The 18,207-nt window shown below is 39.6% G+C and overlaps 1 protein-coding gene across 8 annotated transcripts in view; it reads left to right on the top strand.

Annotated features, from left to right (window-relative positions):
• The window catches only part of PPP4R1 (protein phosphatase 4 regulatory subunit 1), a 65,881-nt gene extending 48,393 nt beyond the window's left edge, over positions 1-17,488 (top strand). For all 8 annotated transcript variants that reach the window (XM_054058643.1, XM_054058640.1, XM_054058639.1 and 5 more), the window contains 9 exons: positions 1,594-1,769; positions 6,492-6,587; positions 7,884-8,069; positions 9,556-9,717; positions 10,323-10,423; positions 13,277-13,397; positions 13,492-13,626; positions 14,576-14,717; positions 16,405-17,488. In XM_054058643.1, coding sequence (XP_053914618.1) covers positions 1,594-1,769; positions 6,492-6,587; positions 7,884-8,069; positions 9,556-9,717; positions 10,323-10,423; positions 13,277-13,397; positions 13,492-13,626; positions 14,576-14,717; positions 16,405-16,568 — 1,283 coding nt within the window. In that variant the 3' untranslated portion in view covers positions 16,569-17,488. The remainder of the gene's footprint in view (positions 1-1,593; positions 1,770-6,491; positions 6,588-7,883; positions 8,070-9,555; positions 9,718-10,322; positions 10,424-13,276; positions 13,398-13,491; positions 13,627-14,575; positions 14,718-16,404) is intronic.
• Positions 17,489-18,207: the final 719 nt, after the last annotated feature.

The following is an 18,207-nucleotide window of genomic DNA, read 5'->3' as shown; positions in this document are numbered from 1 at the left end:
AAAGAAAGAGACTCCTGAGGACTAGGAAATATGTTGAGGCCAGGTAAAAAGTGGTTTTTAATCCTGCAAGTTATAAATTTCCTAATTTTTATATATTTATATGTGAATTATATATTATATACTATAGATATATATTGAAACTCTATTTTCTAATATAATGTGTTCTATAGTGAAAGTATGATGGTGGTTCTGATTTTATGCTTCTAACTTGCTGTGGCTTTTCCTCTGGAGGTGAATTACAGTTAATACAGCAAGAATATCTTTCAGTTATTCTGTCAGAGATGTGACACGGTTATAGAGCTGGTGTTGTATATAGTAAAGAACTGACTTTCTTCCTGCTTACCAGACTCCACCTAGAAACCAGTAAACCTGTAGCGTGTTTTACAGTTTTTGCTAGCTAAGATTGTGCCAAGTTATAAATTTGCTTCTTGTAACAGAAGTATTGCATATCTTTCTTATGTCTACAAATTAGTCTAATTTTCTATGTTTAATTCTTGTTAATAACCCTGTCAAAAAAGCTGAAGGGAGAAATTCAGGTTCTGTAACTTAGTACATCAACATGGGCTTAAAAACAAGCTCGTGGTTTGTTGTTTAATTTCATAATGAGCATACCTTGGGAAAGCCGAAATCTATGAGGAACAGAGCTTCTGGATGGATGGGTAAAGTTAATGGGGCAAGAGATTATTCCTCCTTAGCTTCTTGGAAACAAGTGGAGGAGGAGAGAGGCAGCTTAGATCAGTCTCCACTGAATTGTGCGTTGCTTGCAGTTAAGATTGCCTCAGATATCCGATATACTTAGGTCAGGCTATATCCAGGGAACATTGCTCAACAAAGCTTTTTTTTAATTAGTGGTAAGCCCAGCAGTCTCGGAACTGATGGATCTTTTTCAAGAGGGTGGATGGCAGAGTATGAAGTGCTAATGCTTTCTTCTGATGAACAAAAGAAATGCAAACAGTGCAACCTTGATTATTTGTTAGGAGGATGCAGGGAGTCTAAAGTATCCTGTCCAGAAAAGTGTTACTGTGGTCTAGCATCTTCCTATGTAGATCTTACTTTGGAGTTGCTACGAATATGTAAGCATTTAATGACCCTGCATAGACACAGACACAACTTCACAGAATCAAAATCCGTTCTGCATGAATAAGCCTATTTTCAACTTTTATTTTAATTACTTTTCTTTTCTCTGTCTTATTCCTACTTCCCACAAAAGGCTCAGGCAGTAAGTTAGTATTTGTGTTCTGCCCTAAAGACTGTTTGCACCATTAATATGTACTGAGATTCTTAAAGAACTGATCCTGCCATAACAGCAATCTCTTACTCTTGGGTTGTTTGGTTTTATTTGCATTAAAGACAAATTTCACTGAACTCCGGGATGGTTGAGCACCGTGAGACAAGAGTGGAGGATTAATCTGCCTTACATTTTACACTAATTGTCCTCAGTCTGGGATTTACTAACAGTCAATAATCTTAAATTTGTACCTCCCTCTAATTCTTCTCCCATCCATCAGTTAATTAGTCACTGTTTAAAAGTTGATTTGTTGACTTGCTAAAAGTTCATTGCAGTTCGGTTTCATGCATTTCTCTCATATGCAGCACAAGTGGAGGTGTTGTCTGCTGCACTCAGAGCATCCAGTTTGGATCCTCGAGAAGAGACAGTGGCCAGCCTGGGCAAGGGAACAGACTTACAGACTGAACTAACCATCAATGAGCAACAAAATTTTAAACCTATACTGGGTGATATTGTGCCTTTAATTGGTGACTCTGTTGAGGTAAGAAGTGAGTTTTGCACTTTTTTTCTTCTTTTTGCTTCCCCCCTTCCTCCCCCTCCCCCCCCATTAGGATTTCCAGAGCTCCACTAATAGAGCTGTATTTTGTGTTCTTGCAGTAAGTGCAGCCAAACACTTCCCAAACACTTCTGGCTGTCTTGTGTTCAGTTTTGTTGACTGGTATTGAAGTACTAGCTTCGTTGAAGTAAATGAAGCTATTGAAATAAAACTACTTGTGCTGGATGCCTTTGCTTTTGCCATTTCTGTGCTTGTCCATGTAAATTCTTGAAATTGTGTCCATTTAATTCTCTGTCAATGTGACTGTCACATTTTAAGATATTTTAATGCTATTGCAGTTTATTACTGTGAAATTGCCCTCCTTAAAACAGAGCCCTACTGATAATAAATGAATCTCCTTCAGTGCTCTCTTCCCTTTGTGTTCCTCGCTGCCTCTAGAGAAAGAGGTACTTTATTCCCTGTGCTCCCTGTCAAAGTGGTTTGTAGTAGTTCACTGGTCTACATAAGAGAAGTTCAGGACTTGCAGTCTAGGGTGTTGTGTGGACTGCTGAAAGAGGAAGTGGATTCTAGCAATCAGTAAGGTTTTGAAGTTTTTTGTGCTTTTTCAGCACCACACCACTGCCTGCTGCCCAACTGAAATTCTGTCGTGTTTGATACTTTTGGTTAGACTTGATGATTATAGAATCATAGAATGGTTTGGGTTGGAAGGGACCTTAAAGATAATCCAGTTCCAACCTCCCTGCCATGGACAGGGACAGCTCCCACCAGACCAGGCTGCTCAAGGCCTCATCCAACCTGGCCTTGAACACTTCTAGGTATCCACATCCACTATCTAGGTATCCACAACTTCCTTGGGCAACCTGTGCCAGTGCCTCACCACCCTCATTGTGAAGAATTTCTTCCTAATGTCTAATTTAAATCTTTCCTCCTCCAATTTAAAGCCGTTACCCGTTGTCCTAACACTGCATGCCCTTGTAAAAAGTCCCTCCACAGCTTTCTTGTAGCCCCTTCAGGTATTGGAATGCTGCTATGAGGTCTCCTCAGAGGCTTCTCTTCTCCACGCAGCACAACCTCAACTCTCTCAACCTGTCCTCGCAGCAGAGGTGCTCCAGCTCTTAAAGGTCTTTTCCAGCCTTAAGGATTTTATGATTCTATTCTATGGCTGTATGCTATTTTCCATTCTGTACTTTGTATTAGGCCAAACTGACCATGTTCACAGCATATAGTGCCACGAGCTCTGATAGTATTAAAAGCTGTAGCTGTGTAGAAAGCAGTGGTTTGAAAATATGCTCCATAAAACCACAGAAGTGATTTGTTGAATTGCATTGCCTAAATGGTATTTTCACATGAAATTTTGATAAATGTGTTTGAAAAGCCTAGTAGTTGACATTAGTCCTGTGCAAAAACATTTTCAACCTTTAATTAGAACAGTGTTTCCAGATGACATTTAATTAACTTTTCACCTAAGCTGTTGGACTACCATGTAGCCTGCAAACATTTGAGGAGTGAAGGAGGTGACATTTATTTGGATGCTGCAGTTTATACATAGTCATAATTTAACACTACAAATTGGGTTGGTTGGTTGCTTTCAAAAAACCAACCTGTCCACATTCCTGATATGAGGCTCAGTATGTTTTGTTATCATAGGATTGGTTGTAGTTGCTTCTTTCTAATGCTGACCTGTAAAATGACAGTGTAAATATATCCACTGTCCTTCTAATTTTTGGGGGTGATGAGGGTAGTGTTTGTTTGGAGACCTGTCCTGCATTTTACTTCTTTACGGAGTATGATGCTGACAGAAACCTGTCACATTGCTGCTCTATGTTGGTTTTGCAGTTTTCAGTTTTCCTCTTTAAAGTGTGCTCTTAATCTGTCAGTTCCCTGTTTGTTACTGGCACTGAATCAAGCCCTCATTTTACAAGTGAAAGGATATTGCAGAGGTGACCCAGAATTTGGGAATCAAGCTGTGATTGTTGGGCTAGTGCACTATTCCCCTTAGCAGTGAAGAGCTCTGATTTTCGCAGGTGTTTCTTTTCTGTGGGTTTTTTTTTTTTTCTGTAGTGTTGTTTTGGTTTGTTGTTTTTGATGTCATTTTTTTTTTAAAGTCTCAGCATAGCAACGTGTCAATAGGGCACTGGACACATTAGAAAAATCAGGCTAGAATTTTATATTTTGAAAGCAACATTCACAGCTCTGCTCACATATCACAAAGCAAAATTACACTTTGCTTGTCCTTCTGCAGCTGTGTTGGCTCCTGAAGGAGTTAATGGTATGTATTAAAGAGGTATTACTCTATATTCAAATAAAAATAAATGTTGACAGATTTTGGAATGTAGGTGAAGCTTGTTCATTGAGAATGAGGGTAGCCATTTGTTTTCTTTCTTGAGCCACCATTTGTTTTCTTTAGGTTGTGTGCTCTATAGAAGCATTGATAAATAAATGTAAGCTACAAGAAATTCCCCAAGTCATATTCCCAGTGTGGGAGTCCTCTTTTTTTCCTCCTAGGAAGGAAAAGAGAAAGGAAACGACTAAAATCACTCTATCCATTTCTGGCACAAGTATCTCTCCTTAAGAAAAGGAGGGGTGCCAGGAGAAGACTGGACCCCTGACACTGGCCTCTTCTTTCTGTGTTTGAGCCAGCTGCCCTGTCAGGAAATGCCAGCACCACTTGTCCTCGTGCTGTGGGCTTTGTATGCAGAGCAGCAGTCTGTGGAACACAAGCAGAGAGCTCTTTTTACACTGCAACTAAAGGAGACCTCACGTGAGAGATTTGTAGGGCGGTGACAGAGTGTTATATCTCAGAGGTAGTGGTTTACCACTTGGTGCACAAGAAGCTTTCAGACTAAGCCCTGCTGAATTTTTATGTTCTGGCTCTGTGCAATGCTCAGTTCAGGGGGGTGTGTTACATGGAAAAAGTACAGATGGAGTTTCATCTACAGCAGTAGAGATACTGCATTGATTTAAATAACGATTGATACTGTGGTTCTTCTCTACTGAAGCTCTTCCTTTCTGGAATGTGTATTTAAAAGTGGCTAGATAAAAATATTCCCATCTGTAACACCCTCCAGTATATTTAGTTTAACTTAGTTAAATCAATAAAGTATTCTTTTCATCGTTTTTTTTTTTTAACTTAGTCTTTTAGAGCTGGGGTGGGAGAGATTGTAGGATGGAGTCTTTCAGTTTTGATTATAGCAGAATGGATGATGAGCCTCCAGTCCCATGCATCCGGGCAACTCATGGAAGGCACTGTGCCTAGGTTGGGCTTGCTGCCTCAAAATTTCTTGATTTAAGAGTTTAAAGCCGGTGGCTTCCTGGCAGTGCTGAAAATTATCTCTTTTCTGAGATAAACACTAAAAAGGAGTGAAAAATTGACTGTCAAACTAAAATTCTGCAGAGATGGTTTTCAGAGTCTCTGGAGGTTTTGTAGTTGGAGCTGTATGCAGCTGAGCACATTTAGTTACAGAGTCACTTGCAGATCTGTTCTTTCCTTGTCTCTCTGATACCTTGTCTCTCATCTGCTGCATGATAAGCCTGAAGGATGAAGTGGGCTGCTGTGCCAGCAATATGTGATTGCCTTACAGCTCTGCCTAGTCTTTATCACCTTTAATTATACCTCAGCAACTAAAATTACAATCCAATGCTTCGATGAAAGTGGATCGTGGAAGAGGCAAAAAGCAGCTGTCTGAAGTCAAACCAAGGAACACAGATATCCCAGAGGCTTTTTTGAAGAAGTTTTTGGTTTGCCTGAAAATTCTCATTGTCAAGCTGATCTGAACAGCTGGTAGAGTAGGCACGTTGTCTGTGCTTATGTTGACCCTGAGAGCTCACCCTGCAGCGTCTGTGAACGAATACCTTGGCTTATATCTAGCAAAAATGCTTTTGTCCTGTTCTACCAGATAGCAGCCTGGTCTACTTTTCACATATTCGTCATGTACTTCTTGTCATTCACAGCTAATTATGCAAAGCCCGTTGTATTTGGGGAACTCTGCTGGTACAGAAAGTGACAGTGCATCCTCTCAGCAGCAGTTTATCATAGCGTATCAGACCTCTGCTGCTCGGTAGAGTTCTGAAACAGAGTCTGAGTCCTTATCTTCAAGGTCCAGATGCGTAGCCAGGATGTTTGAATGATTGCTAAAAATTACTTTAATAAAACTGCCGAGAAGGATGATGAGTAGTGTCAGCAGCTATGATCCACTACGGCTCTGTATTATAAGATGAAGCTCATCTGTAGAGAAGATTATAGAATAATCACCTCTAGGAAAGGAGCAGCAGCTGAGTCTTACCGCTTTCCACTCTGAAGTGTGAGAGTGGTTTTGCTTTGACCGTTTCTAGCACAAATCCAAAACAATGAATCCAACAGAATTTGCTGCATATGTTTTCTCATTTTCCCTTTGAGGGGAGAAGCAGTGTGTGTTAGTTACGTTTTCCATAATGCAGTCTCAAAGGTACTCTTCTGTTACTTTCATTCCATAAGAACCAAAATGGAGCAGGATAAAAGGAGCCTGTGTTTGGAATTGAAAGCAGAAGGATTTCTCATAGGCCTTTTGGTTTTCAGTGGTAGCAAAATTGTATTTGATATTAAACCATGTATTCCTTTAATCTAAGAAGACTCTGAGGTGAGGACAGCACTTCTTGATGTTGACGTTTTTATCGTGTTTAATTGTTGACTGTGTTTTACATGACTTTTTTTTTCTTTTTTTTTCATAGAATATGGATTCTACACTTCACTATATTCATAATGACTCAGATTTGAGCATCAATAGTAGTTTCAGCCCTGAAGAAGAAAGAAAATCCAAAGTACAGGTAAATGACAGTGGTTTCTATTTTTCCTACATGTATCAGATAAGTGAATTTTTTTATGTATATGGGGGTTTCTTTTATGCATTTCATTCAGTCATTTCTGATATGATGTAGTTTCTATTAAATACGGAAAACCTTTTAAGTAATTTTAACATATTTAATGTTCACAGAGATAATGGCTTAAGTTAGCAGTTGCTTCTTCTGTTTTAGTTATGTATAAGAGATTACAGTATTTTTTGACATGAGGTAATGGTTGTCATAGACTTCCAGGCTCTGATTTCATTTGGTTTCATTTTCTATGGAAACTATCCTGTAATGGAGGTTGGGTTATTGCAGAAATAAATTTTTCTATTTTTTTGTTAAATATTTTGAGTGGAACTTTCCCCAGCTCATGACAGCTTTGTGCAGAGATTTGTGAAAGTGTTTCATTAAGCTCAAACTGTCTCTTTGTTATTTTTTCCCAAAGGGAATATTTTGTTGTTACATAGTACAGTATCAAGTGTGCCACCCTGCACCAGCCTGATTGTTCAAGTGGGAATCTCGGTCCCTCTTGTTTCTTATGTGAGCTGTGCTAATCTGCAGCTGTGTTAGGAAGTGCTCTTGTGCATCGCCTTGGGTAGAGTCAGTGCCTGGCATAAGCTGACAACAGCTTTAAGGAAAGAGGTTTTCGCAAAATTTTAGTTCAGGTGCTTTAGTTTCTCAGTGGAGAGAAGGATTGGTCTTCACCAGAGATACCTCTGTCTCTGGAGAACTTTTTCCTTCCTCGTGACTACTTAGGGAGTTTGGAAGCAACATTGAACATACTGTACTCTGCCTCTTCCCTTTCCCTCCGTCCCCAAGGTATTTTAATTTAGTTTTCTTCTCCCCACCTCCCCAAGATGTAGAGAGGAATAGGAAAATTACCTTTGAGCAAGTCTCATAATTTTCTATTCTGCCTATTTTTATGGAAGATTAAAGTGGCCAATTTGCACAGCCTGCGAGCCATAATTTTTTGTACAAAGGTGGAATGTAGTCTTTTAATTTCCTGTTCCGAGCAGACAGTGATCCACCTGCTCATCTCTTCCATTGGTCTGTGTATTTTCAAATAGCCCCCAGTTATGTCATCGTTTCTTTGGAACTGTTTGATGGAACTTAGGAAATACAAAACCTTTGCATTCTTATTAAGAGATTGTAATTAAATAATAGTCCATAATTGTGGAGAAAAAAAGTGTTATTTTGGTAGTACGCCCAGGAATTGCAGTAAGACTTATGAGGATTTATTGTAAACAGTGTTAAGATTCCACCATTTTTCTCCTGTAGGATGTTGTACCTCAAGCCTTGCTGGATCAGTATTTATCAATGACCGATCCATCTCGCGCACAAACAGTTGATACCGAGATTGCCAAACACTGTGCCTACAGCCTGCCAGGTGTGGCACTTACATTAGGCAGACAGAACTGGCACTGTTTGAAAGATACCTATGAGACATTGGCATCTGACATGCAGGTAACCTCAAGAAGCTCCAACAGTGAATGATCTGAACTTTTATGATGTAACAATGAATAATCTGAACTTCCATGGCAATTTCTCTTGTTTACTGTGTGTTAGGTTGCTCTGCTTCTTGTGTGGAGCTTTCTGTTGCTGATATTAGCTCTCATAAATGGAAGTGTAACTTGTCTCAGAAGGAGCTGGGTGTGTGTGGTGCTCAGGTGGTAAAGAAATGGGGCAGTTTGAGCAGGAGGTAGGTCTCTGGTAGGAATGTGAGGAGAGATTTCTAGTTTCCTCTGAGGCCTTATAGCAGTGCTTGGGTTTTTCATGTTATGAGAATTTGGGCTGTGCTGCTGTGCATGAGAAGACATGTGCCTCTGCAGGCATGTCTGGACCTCAGTGAGTCAGCCTCACGCCAGGCCTTTTGGTGGCCTTTTGGTGCTGCATCCAGTTATTCATAAGGGAATAAAGTTGCCATCACCGTGCAGCCATGCTGTTTCAAACCCAAATACTGGAAAAAGCAGCATTTTCCTTGTCTGGTGGTAAGGAGGTGGTTTTATGCATTTTACTGTTGGGTTACAGTTGTTTCTCAGTCTTCCCTTGTTTCCTTTTTTGGAGATGCTCTTTTTATTTTTTTAAACATTCTCAGACTACTTCACCCTTTCTTGAACTTACTGCTTGCTATGTCAGAGCAGCAGTTCTCAGTGACATGTAGCAAGTAATTTCATACATGGCTGTTGCTCAGATTTTCCAAACTTTTTTGCAGCCATTAAAAACAAACACCTAATAAATTTAAAACACAAGTAAAAACAAATTGCCATATGTTCAAAACTGTCTGGAGTTTATTGCCAGTCTCATCTGAATTAAGACTGAATCACCAGACTTGGGTGAAAGAACAGCACCCATGCTAATTGGAAAGTGCTGGCTAAAGAACAAATATTGCTTTAGTTCTTAATAAGTCTTACTTGAAATAACTACTCTGTTAGAATAGTGCCCCCTGAGATTAGGGCAAGTAGAAGCTCTACTGGTCATTGGAGTGGTGGGCACTCAGTGTGGGTGAGACTTTACCTATTATGGAAGCTAAATATGTCAGCTGAAATAATTGTGGGATTATATATCTTGTTCTGTTTTATAAATTAAACAATTGAGAGGAATAGTAGTAGTGTGGAACTAATTTACCTAAAAGAATTTAAAGGAGAGAGTATTTTGTGGAAGAGTGCTGATGTCAGGAATAACATTTCCCTTCCTAAAGCTTAGAAAATTAAAATATTTTCATTCCTTTCGTTTGCCTAGTTCCTTCATATTCCAAGAAACTAATTGAATTAATTTTCCAATTTTCATTTTCAACTGTTACATGAGGCACTGTTGAATGTATTTGTATTTTGTATTTTATGTTGAATGTATTTTGTTGACTGTAGCTTGCTGGGAGTCCATCTTGGATACTGACCCTCAAGTTAAGCACTTTAGATGATACATCAATAAAATTTATTTATTTATTTTACAGTGGAAGGTTCGGCGGACGCTAGCATTTTCTATACATGAACTTGCTGTCATCCTTGGAGACCAGCTTACAGCTGGAGATCTAGTTCCTGTCTTTAATGGCTTTTTAAAAGACCTAGATGAAGTCAGGATAGGTGTGCTTAAACACTTGCATGACTTTCTGAAGGTATGTCTGTGTTCCACTCTGGTCAATTGAAATGAGGTGTTTGGCTTCACTTCTTTGTATGGACTTGCTTCTTAACATACCTTTTTGTGGGAATCCATACAAATCTGGATGGAATCCAGATGTCATTTGAGTACTGGAGTATGTTTTGCAGGGCATCTGTGTTGCTGATACTTTCTTTTCTCCAGAGAGCCTCGTTTGTGCACATTTATTCAATATTTAGGTGGCAGTGGATGGTATTAAGATTTTTGATGGCTCTAACCTTTCTGTACAACGTCTCAAATATCTTTAGTAGTTTTTTCTGTAACTGCCCCGGTTTTTGAGCCGAAAAACACAAATCATAAAACCATTGATCAATACTAGGTTTACTGCTTATGATTCTTGTTTTCTAGAGTAAAATCAGAAACTAGGTCAGATTTTGCTCTCAGTAGTACCCCATGTGGTTCTATATACTTAAGCATGTAGGGTTTAGCGCAGAAAAGCAACACTATTGCTAAAGAATTCTATTTATGAAAACAAGTGTTTCATTAGCTGTATTTCAAAGCTCTTGTTTTATCTGCTCACTGTAGCCTACATTTCTTTATGTAAGTTTATATTTACTGTTACAGCTTCTTCATCTTGACAAAAGACGAGAGTATCTTTATCAACTCCAGGAATTCCTAGTAACTGATAACAGCAGGAATTGGCGTTTCCGAGCAGAGCTGGCTGAGTATGTAGTTTTCTGGGTGCTTTTTTTTTATTGTGATAGATGTAGAAAAATGTTAAAATCATAAAATAAATATTTTACATTCTTAATTTAATTTTTAATTAGTAGACAGTTCTTATCCTCCTCCATTTGTCCCCCTTGCTTAAAACTTCCGAGTAGTTGTGTATCATTTCTAAGTGTTCAAGGAGGCACTTGAATGTCTTTTCCATCATAGTATGTTGAAAGCATTACTCTTCTATAAAAAAAGAAGCTGCCAAAAGAATATGCCACATCTGGTTGCTCTTGAAGTCAGTAGACGTGTTCTAGCAATTTGACTCCACGTTGCTGTGTCTGAGTAGGCTGAATTCATGAGCATGAAACGGAGGAGATCAGGATGTTCAGGGGAGTAAAGATTAAGCAAGTAGCAAAGTAGTGACTCTTGGACTTCATCTGAGCAGATGAAGGCTCTTTTATGGAACGGGTTGGTGGGCTGCTATGTGAGGCAGCTCCGAAAGGTCAGGTTGCTCAGAAAAGCCAGCAGTTATTCAAGGATAAGATCCTCCAAGTAAAAGGGTAGTTCATCTTGATACTTGGAAATACAAGGTGATATATCGAGCTTGGTTTGGCTAAGAAAGGAACTCATAACCGAGCTTGAATGCAAAAAGGGATTATACAGGAGGTGAAAGCAGGGATGGGATGCACGTAAGGAATTTAGAAGCATTTTCCAGGCATGTTGGTAGGGTTATGTTAGGAAAGCCAAGGCTCGGCTAAAGCTGAGACTTGCAAGGGATAAGTACTGTTACGTTAGCAAAAAAATAGAATAAATGAATTATACAAGACCAATCCCGAATGAGGTGGATGATTTAGTGATAGTGGGCACAAAGAAGGTGGAGGTACTGAACAAGGTACCCACAAGATTTCCCAGGACTCTGTGCTTAGAGCAGATTTCAGTGGTGGTTGAGGTTCAACCCAGGGATTACTTGAGAACTCAACACGTCAGACCAGACAGGCTACAACTGAGGCTGCTGACAGAGTGCTGGCACAAGTCATAGTGAGACCGTTAGTCATCACCTTTCAAAGGCTGTGAAGATGAAGGCAGGTTACTAGAAACTAGAGAAAGGCTGATTATGTGCTTTTGGCCTTTTTAGAAGATGCATGCTATCAGGGGAGTTAAAACTTTCTTTGTTGGTTCAGGCCCTGGGAATCATGGAGCAGGTCATCTTGGAAACCATTTCTGGACATGTGAGGCATTAGTTCTCCATGAAACAGTCAGCATGAATTTCCAAGAGTAAATCACATCTGAACCTTCTGCCTTCTGTGATTAAACAACTGAATCTGTGGATGAGGAGAGGGTGGTGAATGTTGTTGGTTTCTGCTTTAGCAAGGCTTTTAATGTCACGTCGCACAATATTGTTGTGGTCAAGTTAGGACATAATAATCTGGATGGATGGAGGCTGGATGAGTAGTCATTGAATAGTTTGGTTCAGGAGGTTGTAGGTGGTAGGTTATACTCTACCTATAAACCTTCTGGGACTTTTTGTCAATGACTTGGAGGGGGTGACAACTGTAGACGCTTGTCAGGGTTGCTGGTGGTGCCACAGTGAGATGACTAGCAGTCAGTGTGCTTGAAGGCAAGGCTACCATCCAGCAGGGCATAGTCAGGAGGAAGGGGCGGACAAGAAGCCGTATGAAATTCAATAAGGGACAGATTCTCAGTGCTGTGCATGGAAAGGAAGAGCCTCTGACAGTGAAACGGACTGAGGACTGGCTGTCCTGGGAGCAGCTCTGCTGGAAGGGCCCAAGGTATCATAGAGGACAGTGAGCTGAACATGGGCCAGCAGTGAGTCCTGGCATCATAATCCTGGGCTATATCAACAGTAGCAAAATAAGTATATCAAGGGAGTAGATTTAGCCCTCTCCAGTCAGCACTCATTAGGTCTCATCTGGAATAAATGCGTCTGTACCAATACAGGAAAGATGCTGATGAACTGGAACAAATTTAGCAGATGGTCACCAGGATTATCAAGGCTGCAGCAGGTGCCCTGTTGGGAGAGACCATGAGACCAGTGCTTCTCTAGCAGGAATGCTAAAATGAGTGTATTATAATGACTAATTACAATGTATCTTTTGAATGAAATTTTAAGAGACTTACTTTGACAACTGATCCATAGTATCATCTTCTTGCTCATTCAAGTGTTGTTTTGATTTAGTAACTACAAATCTCTTACCTGTTATTGCTGGTATGGAGACATTCAATCCACTGCTTGTAACTTGTTGTGCCTCTTCTTCTGATGTGCTTCCTAGTGTTCGCGACACATACGTGCGTCTGCAACCTACTGAAATCTTAACTCATTACAAGCTGAAGGCTACTGATAAGTTGTCTAGTTGTCCAGTATACTCTGAAGTAGAAGATTCTTAAGTGACCAGGGATGCTTATCAAACTAAGTAGGAGTAGTTGCTTTGTAGCTGTATGTGTGTTTTGTGTGAGAGATGTCTTTATCAGATATTCAAATGTACGTGCACACAGCAGTGTCATTCACAGCTGGATCACTGTGCTGCATGTACATTGTAGCCAGTATCAGGATCCCTTCCTTGGAAATGACACCTTAGTTCCCTTTCCTCTCCCCTAGTTTGTCATTCTTTGAGCTCATGCAGTGGGTTTTTTTTTTTCGTTTTTGTGAATAAAGGAGAATTTAAAATTTGCAAGTGACCCATAGTCAAACTGATGGCATTGAAAAAACAGATTTTACTTTTCAGTAAGTTTATTATGCCCATATTGCATATTTAGCAAGTGTTGTCATATAAATGATAATATTCACAGTTAAAGCTACCTTTCTTCTCATTATAACACACTGTGGTTCTTATTCCATCTTCTAGGCAACTGATCTTGCTTCTAGATCTGTACAGTGCCAGAGACATCTATGACTACTTGCGACCTATCGCTTTTAGCCTCTGTGCAGACAAAGTGTCTTCTGTCCGCTGGATTTCTTACAAGCTGGTAAAGCAATCTAAGTAAATTCAGGATTTTGGACTGGTGAGGGTTGGTGGTCAGAAGTAATTTTTGTATTGTTTTTACTTCTCATTTCTTCAAGGTTAGTGAAATGGTAAAAAAGTTGTACATGGCTTCAACATCAACCTTCGTGGTAGACCTCATGAATGAACTTGTTGAAAAGTTCTGTAGATGCCGCAAATGGTCTGGTCGGCAAACTTTTGTCTTTATTTGCCAGGTAAAATGTCTTCTTATTAATCTCTTTCATTTTGTGGGGTAGTGTGGTGGTAAGAATGAAGGTAGGGGGAAGGGATAGGCAGCTGGAACTCTTTTGCTGTCTATTGACACTAATGAATAGTTGAGAACTTCTGTTTCAAAGGGAATAGGTTTCATGGCTGCTTTCAAGGTGAGCTTGAATGCATCTTTAGCTCAGCATATTAGCACCAAGTTGTCAAATCTGATGTTGGATATAAAACAAATGCATAACAAAATAATCCATGAGTTGGGAAGCTGCTTTGTTACTTTGTGTTGAGTGACATTTTTATAACAAGCTGCAGTAGTTTCCCACATTTTTGGGTTACCCTTTAGAAATCAAGTGTTAGGCGTTGCCTATTCCTCCTTAGCCAGCTAGGGCAGCTTGGTCAAAGCAACATATTCTCAGCAAAATGAGCAGAGGAGTTGAAACTAGCTGGAGTTCCAAGGAAATGATCAAATTTGGAGGCTGTAGCAGAGGTGCAGACTAGGGCCCAACATGGCTGCTGCCCAAGTGGGACAGTTCTCTGAAGGATTTGGAGAAATGTGAGCTTTGAGCTTATTTAGGGAAACGTGTCTGGGTACAACAGATGACTATTGAGATGGACCATTCTTGTCTAGTTAAAATAAAGACTAAATCAATCTTAAAAAAAGGTTTGGGAAGGCCTTTTGCTTTTCTGTGTTTTCAAGTGATACAGTGATTAAAAACACATTAGAAGTAAGGAAGTTGCCAGACTTCTAACTGAGCCTGAATTTCCTCAACCCTAACTTGTATCATTATGTATGACTTTGTGCTAGAAAGCATTTTACTGTGTTTTAGAAATTTGTGGATATGTGCTTACACTATGAAGGTAGTAAGGTCTGTCAGCTTTGATTGCGTTGGGATTTTGTCTTCACTGTGCTGAAATCTAATGCAGTTGCTTCTGTCTTGCCAGACTATCAGTGAAGATGACTGCCTGCCCATGGACCAGTTTGCTGTGCATCTATTGCCACACTTACTACATTTGGCATCTGACAGGGTTCCAAACGTTCGAGTCCTGCTTGCAAAAACATTAAAGCAAACCCTTTTAGAAAAAGGTTAGTGGTCAGAAAGAGTTACGGCCAGCTGATTGCATTTCTTTTGTCCCTTCATTTTCCTGTAGTCAGCTGAGAAAAAAGAAATGATATCAGACGTGGGTCGCTTTTGCTTTTACAGTCTTGTTGTTGTGGAATGTTACCGTAGCTGAGTGCGGTGTCAGAGCCGCCTTTGTGTAATGCTGGGGAAGTTAAGAGTTCTTGCTCATATGTCAGCCTGTTCTTTTGATACCGCTTTCCCTGAATGAGCTAGTTTTTGGAAGTGTCATCAGGGCACAGAAAGCACTAATCAATGACTAGCAACTGTGAAGTTTGAGTAGTGCCTTTTATTTGGTTAAAAAAAAAAAAAAAAAATCTGTTGATGTTCTGTGTAATAAGGATAAAAGAAAAATCCTTCCATACAAATCCACCATCCGTTTTCTCACTTTGGAAAAGAGATGGCTGCTGTTTGATTTTATGTTTTATGGTAGCAGTGGGAAGCAAGTGTCTCTGGAGTATCTTCAGGGAAATTAGACATGCAACTTTCAAATCTCAGGCTTTGCTTAGGAAAGCATCCCCAGTGCACAGCGGGTGCCGGAAGAGTCAGCAGTGCTCAGATTCCAAAGCACTGTAAAGGAAAATGGCATTAGAAATATTACGCTATTTTGTAAACCAGCAGAGTGTCCACACTTGGAGTACTTCATCAAGTTCTGATTGATCTCTTCCTCTAAACCATACACTGGCTTGAGGACTGCTGTTTCTAGCATAGAAAATGTAAGGAAGAATGCAAAATGTTTAAACACAGGACAACACAAAGAATGCCAACACAGTGGGAACTAGGCTCTTGGTAGGTGCCGTGTGCATCCTGGAGACTCTGAGTAAGCTTATTTAGACAGTTAGCATGGATCAGCTGATGTTGCAGTAATTCGTCCTCTGTTAACTGTGCTAAGGCACAGTTCTTCCTGTTTTCATGTCATATTGGTACTTCTGTTGTTGTCCTTGTTATTTTTGTGTTCCCCACCTGGAAGGAGCACCTTCATTCTATATTGCCGCTGTGCAGATTTATAATACAGGTGGTCCCTGCCTCAAAGATACTGATTGGGGTTGGTGGATAGATGATGAGAGACAGATTTAAAAAATAAGTTGAGGAGTTTTCAAACCTCAGATCTAAGTTGCCTTTCCTAACGAGCTGTTTGTAGTTATGCTGCTGTTACTGAACTGAACAACTTGTGTACTTCATGAAAGCTGTCAGATTTTGGAACTTCTTCCACTCTTATTTCATCTTAGTTTTATTGTTTGATAATAATTTGGCAAGGCTGCCAGTGTAATAGTGTGGCATGGCCATGGGTTTGTGATACCTTCCCTCCATCACAAATACAAGTGCACACCTTTTGAGTCTCTTGCAGGTTTCTTTTTAATTCCTCTTTGATCATGGAGTATGTCAGGTTACTTTTATACTGAAGGACCATAGATATCTTGTACTCCAGTAGCAACATTAGAGCAACAGCGCTCAGAAACATGGAATCATTTTTTTTAAGGTGAATTCATAGGTATATTCACAAGTGTATTGTTTGCTTGTTCAGATATTCTTGTTTGACTGTACGTGTACACTGTCTCCTGGGATTTTGAACCTTGTGAGAGCATACCGAGGTTTGCATTTAAGTATCTGCTGTCTTTTCTTCCTATAAATCTTGTGCATTTTCTCTTACAGAATATTTTCTAAATTCTGCCAACTCTCATCAAGAAGCTGTGGAACAAACAATAATGGCACTTCAAATGGATGAGGACAATGATGTCAAATACTTTGCAAGCATACACCCAGCCAGTACCAAAATTGCAGATGATGCCATGAGCACTGCTTCATCAACTTATTAAAAAGTTCTCAATGTTGCTATAATTAAAAACAAAAAATTAAACTATCCTCACATGCCTCTAAAATGGTTGATCTAGGACAATCTCTTTGGAAGGAGAGATTTCTTGCCAGACTTAACAGGTGGATGTTACCTAAACCTGATACCAGGGATTTTAAGTCAAGAAAACCTAAACATGCCTGTCAGCTTGACTTTAGAAAAAACACTGCTCAGAGGATTACTTTTGCCACCGAAGCCTTAAATCTTCTGTCTTCCTGAACAAATGAAACTTGAATTGGCAGATCATTTTCATTGTAGAAAGGATGTGATTTCCAGAGACCTGCATTGTTTCTCCTGAGGAGTTAACTTAGCAAGTATTTTCTGTAGCAACTGGTAGATGAAATGGCCAAAAAAGGCAAATTTATACCAGGACGTAAGACCTCCAGTATTAGATCTAAAAGTTTTTATCATTCAAGGACTTGATTTGTGTGCAGCTGGGCACACCCTTAAGTGGGAATAGCTTTGATGTTTGTAAATGAGGAAAAGTAGAAATTTGGATTTCTCTTAAGGGCTCAGTGCTAACACTAAACTAGAATTTGATTTTAATCCTTAAATGCAGCATATTGCTGTACCCATTAGCAGAAAACTTTGCTGAGTACCTGTGTCCTAATTATTTTCATGCTGGTCATGACCTAAAGGAAATTTATTAGCACGTGTACTTTAAGTCAGGTATTTTTAACTTGATCATGATCAGCTCTGAGGTGCAACTTTTTTCTTCGTATACTGTACATATCTGTGAGCCTCCTTGGAGTGCTGCAGTCTTTAATCATGTTGTTTAAAGCTGTTGTGATACAAGTTGTTCTCTACTTGTCCAAATAAAATTTATTAATAAGATTGAAAGCAATCTTGTGACCTTTTTAAGACATTAAAAGAATAAGTTTGAAATTTAAGCGGTCTTTTCTTTTTCTAGTTCTTTGCACTTGGACAGCTGTTGCAAGGGGAAGGGGTTTTGCTAGATTGTCTTTTGAGCTTCTCTGTTGAGCTTGGGGACCTGTCACTGCAGCATGAAATTGCTTCTTCGCTGAAGTGAGTCTGAATATCCATCTCAGTTCAGATTTACAGGAAACTGAGCTCAAAATGCCTCTGACTACTTTTGTTTCCTCTCATTTAAAATGACTGATACAGTATCTCCTCCTGTATCTTCCAGGGGAACTTGCTTAAATCACCTTTCCTACAGCCTGCTGAACCTGAACTATGTGAAGCTTATTTTCCTGAGGAGGTAGAAATGGCTTATGGCAGCTCATCTTTGATGTATTTTAGCAGAACGTTTTCATTTATCAGACAGGTGCCTGGTACCCTGGCAGTTCAGCTTCAGGCAGGTGCCTTTTTATTTTTTCCTTGTTTTCTTGGAAAAATACTCTTCTGCAATTTCTTCTCCACTAAACAAAGTTGCTGTGTCCTCTCTGAAGGCCTGCTTTTCTACTCCTGAGCATGGCCATGAGGTGGTTAAGATACAGAGTCGTCTCTGTCTGCTGTGAACCTTTGTGGGTTTGGGGGGGGGCATTGTTTGATTTTTTATTTTTTTTTTTTAATTTTTTTTAAGGTTTGGATTTGTTGCCTTTTTTTTTTTTTTTTTTCCCCCACACAAGTTTGTCCTTTGCCTG

Source organism: Cuculus canorus, chromosome 2, assembly GCF_017976375.1.
Source record: "Cuculus canorus isolate bCucCan1 chromosome 2, bCucCan1.pri, whole genome shotgun sequence".
In the NCBI taxonomy this organism is placed as follows: domain Eukaryota; kingdom Metazoa; phylum Chordata; class Aves; order Cuculiformes; family Cuculidae; genus Cuculus; species Cuculus canorus.
The sequence above is the reverse complement of the archived record's forward strand: the minus strand, read 5'-3'. Positions and strand labels throughout refer to the sequence as shown.